Raw genomic sequence first — 5,670 nt, forward strand, 5'->3', positions numbered from 1 at the left:
TTGAAAATAATTAAAAAAAAAAGAATTGGAAGATGAACTTTATATGTATAAAAATCTTAATGAGTTTATTTTGAAGAAGAACAAACAACGACGTTGTACAAGTTTTGTACTAAAAGATAAATATTTTTAATGGAAGAAAGTCAAAGTTGTCTAAGAGCAAAATATGAGAAATTTTGAAGACAAATTGTATTAAATGGCTAATTTAAAAATTTGATCAAAATTTTTATATTAATGGTGGGATGTCTAGTTTTGAGAATTTCAGATGAAACTTAATTATTAATTCTAATGAATGAGATATGAATAAAAACATAACTATTATGCATTGGATTGTTATGTTTTGAAAGTAAAGTATAGGTATATAATTTTGATCGCTTATAAGTAATATATTATGAGACATGAAAAGTGAATATATCAAACGAGGAGTATTGTAAATATTTTTATATTTGTAAATATAAACTTTGTAGAAACATTGTAAATATCTTATTGATAAATAAATAATACGCACTTCTCTCTCTCTTGTCTTTTTCTTTTGAATAATTTTATTATAAATTTTGATTATATCTACTCATTGTGACACAAAAATGCCTAGAACTATTTATAATCCCTTCTTAACTCATAAGTAGGAAGATAATATGCTTCAATAAACTCGAACCCACATCTTCCTGCATTAGTAACAATATCCATGCCAATCAACTTTTTTTCTCTTTGATATAAAAGATTAGAGTAAAGGATATTATTCAAGTAAACCCCTCTTAACAATAAAATTTTCAAGATTCAAACTCAATCCAAATACCCGAAAAAGGAAAATTCCTTCCAACCATTAGTTGGTATACGGACTTTCCTTTCTATTCTCTTCATCTCTTGTTGTTTTACCTTCGTTGTTTGCTTTACTTTTATGACATTATTAATTATCCATCATTTTTAGTCATTTTGTCTTACTATATATAATTATAAAGACATGATAGAGAAAATGTGGTAGGTAGTATTAATAACGTGACATAACACTCAAATTCAGGACCACAATATCGAAAATATAAAAATGCAGTGACATATATGAGAATATATGTCTTGTAGCTGTAGATTAAAACCAAATATATATATTATTTTACATAAATAAAGTTGTAGCCTTATCTAGCTTGGGTTTAAAATAAAATTTGTTCAGTAGACAGTGAACTCTAGAAGGCACAAGGAAATTCAAATTTTGAACAGCAAGAAACAGGGCTGTTAGGTTGCGCTAATTTTTTTTCTTGGATTGTTATGGATAAATTAATGGGGTAAACTACCAAAATAGTCACTTTTGTTTGCCTTAGGTTACATTTTAGTAACTTATGTTTGAAATGTTACGTTTTAGTCACTTACGTTATCGTGTTGTAACATTTTAGTCACTGAGTTGTTAATTGTCGACAATGGTGTAATGGTAAGTTGATGTGGCACGTTAAATCATCATTTTAAATGAAATTTTTAGGTTAAATTCTACAATTGGTCCCTATATTTTTTCATTTTCAACAATTTAAAAATTTTCTTCTATGTTCTTCTAACTTTTTTTTCCATTCTCTTATGCTTCTCCCTCTATTTTCCTCCCTTCTTCATTTCTTTTAACATAGTTTTTCTACGCTTTCCATTTGTAACTAGTCCACATCACTCGAAAAAAATTAAATTGTTCAAAAAAATAAAACATAGAATAACTACGTTGAAAGAAATGGAGAAGGGAGGAAAATAAAGGGAGAAACATAAGAGAATGAAAAAGAAAGAAAGTTAAAAAAACATAAAAGAAAAAATTAAATTGCTCCAAATGAAAAAATATGGGACTGATTGTATAAATTAACCTAGAATTTTTGTTTGAAATGATGATTTAACGTACACATCATTATCACATAATGCTAATAGAAACTAACGGCTCATTGACTAAAATGTTACAACGTGATAACATAAGTGACTAAAACGTAACATTTCAAACATAAGTGACTAAAATGTAACCTGTGCCAAACAAAAGTGACTATTTTGGTAGTTTACCCTAAATTAATGTACCAAAATGTTACTCTACTTGCCATCTATATGTTAGCTCAATGTATAGTAGTTGGTTTAACTGGAAACTGATGAAATATGCTACAAATCTTTGATAATATGCATAAAATGATAACAATTTGTTGCCCAAAAACAAAAGAGCAGAAGAATCCAAAACATGACAATGATTAACACAGTTAAAGTTTACTATGCTTCAGTCAAAAGTCCCTTGCACGATACATTTAGACATGTGACTTCAAGATGTCGGCAACAACTTAGATTATCTTCAAGAAAACTGATGTTAGGGGTAAAGGCCCTATTTAGTATTGTTTGACTGCCCAAAAGCCCTTTTCATACCCAAAATAATCCTAAACAGTTGGCTGTTTCTATCAAAAGCTGTTGAAAATATATTTTTGTTGTTGGCAAACGTTGTTTTTAGCCCCTTGGAGGAGCATTATAAATAGGCATCTCAGTCTTAGCGGAACCCCAGACATCCATAGCATAGGCTTGAAGAAGCACTATCACAAATCATTGAGAGTTTAAGGCCCTACCCCCCCAAAAAAAAGCTGTGACGAGTGTACGCTGCTCAAAGTCCTGTGGTAGTTGCTGTGTTTCCTTGACATGAAATATGAAAGCTAACTCCCAGAATATTTTCTTCTTGTCAGTTTGTTGCAATGAAAGATCTTGGTGATATGAAATGAAACAGAAAATTTTGTGTCTTTTCCTTTAGTACTATGTTTGATTGACAATCATTCTGGTAACAAGTAAGCTATAACTGCTACAAAGTTTTTGGGTTCTGTCACAACACAACAAAGCCAGTCTCTTTCAGGGTGCTCGCTACTTTGGCAAGTTTAAAGTGCTGTTTACCTTGATGTTTCTGTGTCCTTTTAGCAGGGTTAATAATACTGAGGAAAGAAGTTGAAAATGATACATGATGAGTTAGATGAATTAAGGTGAATTTCAGCATTTGTTTGCTCACGTGTATGTATAGTTGGATTATCAGTGGGGTGAGTGTAGTTCGACGGGTCGTCCTATAAGGGAAAGCATGCATAATGCTGTCTCATATTGGGCTTTGCCATTAGGTACAGAGATCTATGGGTCTGACTGCCAAGGACGCCCTCTGCTATAAAATAGTGAGGTCTTAGTACAGTTGACATTAGGATATCTCTCCACTAATAAAACGCCAAATATCATGGAAACGCTTTCCTGGCAAACATTTAAAAATTAAAAAGAAAAGAAAAAAAGACAACCTCCCCTACAACCTGTAGCAGTTTTCTTAATTTTTCAATTCAAAAAGTACCAAAACTGCAATTCTCCCTTTTGAGTAGCCCTTGTTTGCAAAAAAAGAATAAAGAAATAAATAAATTCAACAGAGATAGAGATAGAGCGAGATAGATAGAGAGAGAGAGGGGGAGGAGCTATAAGATTCCAAAATTTGCGCACTGATTTCCCCAATGAGAGCGGCCTTGGCGTTTCTTTCATCACACCTCTCAAACTTATGTCTCTCCCTCCTCTTCTTTCCAATAACTAACTATTCCTTTCTCTGTCTCAGTCCATCTCTTACCGCCCTTAACTACTCCTAAAATCACTCAAGTATATAAATATATCCATCTTTCTTAGGCCTCAAAATATTTACTCTTCATGCAATGGCAATTGACTGCGTCTCCAGCATAGCCTCCATGCCTCATCATCTCAAAGACGACAGTAAAGATGAGCAAAAACATCTAGTTTTTGATGCTTCTGTGCTTAAATACCAATCCCGCATACCACAACAATTTATATGGCCTGACGACGAAAAGCCTTGCGCTAATGCACCAGAACTCCAAGTACCACTCATTGACCTTGAACGTTTCCTCTCTGGTGACCCTGTTGCTGCGATGGAAGCTTCAAGGCTTGTCAGCGAGGCATGTCAACGACATGGTTTCTTTCTTGTAGTTAATCATGGAGTCGATGCCACACTCGTGGCCGATGCCCATAGGTACATGGATAACTTCTTTGAATTGCCACTCTGCGAAAAGCAAAGGGCTCAGAGAAAAGTTGGTGAGCACTGTGGATATGCCAGCAGCTTCACCGGCAGGTTCTCCTCCAAGCTGCCTTGGAAAGAAACACTTTCTTTTCGCTACTCAGCTCAGAGAAACGCATCCACGATGGTTGAAGACTACCTTGTTAATAAAATGGGAGATGAATTCAGGCATTTCGGGTAAGAAATTCGAATGTTGTAAAGTTTTCCGTGTCATTTTTTCTGCTTATTGTTATTATACTCCTCGATGCTGAAATCTTGAGTTTAATTGCCTGCAGAATGGTATACCAGAGCTACTGCGAGGCTATGAGCAAGCTTTCTCTAGGGATCATGGAGCTTTTAGCCATCAGTCTGGGCGTAGGCAGAGCACATTTCAGGGAATTTTTTGAGGAAAATGATTCAATAATGAGGCTGAATTACTATCCGCCTTGCCAAAAACCAGACCTCACTTTAGGAACGGGGCCTCATTGCGATCCAACGTCTTTAACCATCCTTCACCAAGACCGAGTTGGTGGTCTTCAAGTGTTTGTAGACAACGAATGGCGTTCAATCAGCCCAAATTTCGAAGCATTTGTTGTTAACATTGGCGACACCTTCATGGTAAGATGCTTTTCCATTTAATCCGTGCATTCTTTAAGTGTAGGAATGCTTTGGTGATTAAGTTTTGGAGTAATGTTGATTAAGCTGTGTGGGTTTAATTTTCAGGCTTTATCAAATGGAAGATACAAAAGTTGCTTGCACCGGGCGGTTGTGAACAGCCACACCCCAAGAAAATCCCTTGCTTTCTTTTTGTGCCCAAAGGGTGATAAAGTGGTTACCCCACCAAAAGAGTTGGTGGACGCATATAGCCCCAGAGTATATCCAGATTTTACATGGCCTATGCTGCTTGAATTCACACAAAAGCACTACAGAGCTGACATGAATACGCTTGAAGTATTCTCAAACTGGGTTCAACAGAGAAGCCGCTGAACCGCTGTTGTCTCTACCGTCTTGTAAATTAGCTAGGTGTCATTACAAAACAGACATTGGCATATCACTGCCCTCTCTGCCAAGAACATGACACTTGATGGGTGGACAGAAAACTGATTCAAGTGCTGGGATTTTTGCTACGAGTTGAAGGCAAAGTCAGGGGATAAGGGGTCAGGTGACAAGCATTTTAAGTGATGAAATGAAATACAAGACATGAGATGCTACGAGGAACCCAATAAACAGCTCGACCATCACTAATTTTTTTTGTATCTCCTTTGAGAATATAGAAAGCTATCAATAGAACTACCTCTCTTCATGTAAAAACAAAATTAGGCTACTTAATTGCTAGGTTCTTTCTTTTGTTATTATATTTCAAGCAACTTCTTCCATTGCAAAGTCGTTATATATTTTGTTTCATACTTTGGCTTAGATTTTTATTTTTAGGTATGGCCACGTAGAACCAAAACTCAGCCAATCCTATAATAGCTAACCTTTAGCTTTGCATAGGATTGTGGCATCGGAGCATTACAAAATTCAGTCAATATATCTGAAACATTACACTCTCGTAAGATCAATTCAATTAAAAATTTTATCAACATAAATGGGTTGATAAAAAAATTATTTCTCTTTAACTTCACTCAATGTTTTTGTGGTTATATTATTGATCTCTTAACCAC

General features: G+C 34.9%; 1 protein-coding gene across 1 annotated transcript; it reads left to right on the forward strand.

Moving 5' to 3' along the window:
• The first annotated feature begins 3,287 nt into the window (after positions 1 to 3,287).
• Positions 3,288 to 5,412, forward strand: LOC105784578 (gibberellin 20 oxidase 1-like). Its single transcript, XM_052633211.1, has 3 exons — positions 3,288 to 4,204; positions 4,303 to 4,624; positions 4,730 to 5,412. The coding sequence occupies exons 1-3, from the start codon at positions 3,651 to 3,653 to the stop codon at positions 4,991 to 4,993; spliced, it is 1,140 nt and encodes a 379-aa protein (XP_052489171.1). The 5' UTR covers positions 3,288 to 3,650; the 3' UTR covers positions 4,994 to 5,412.
• Positions 5,413 to 5,670: the final 258 nt, after the last annotated feature.

The sequence above is a fragment of the Gossypium raimondii genome, chromosome 7 (assembly GCF_025698545.1).
Source record: "Gossypium raimondii isolate GPD5lz chromosome 7, ASM2569854v1, whole genome shotgun sequence".
In the NCBI taxonomy this organism is placed as follows: domain Eukaryota; kingdom Viridiplantae; phylum Streptophyta; class Magnoliopsida; order Malvales; family Malvaceae; genus Gossypium; species Gossypium raimondii.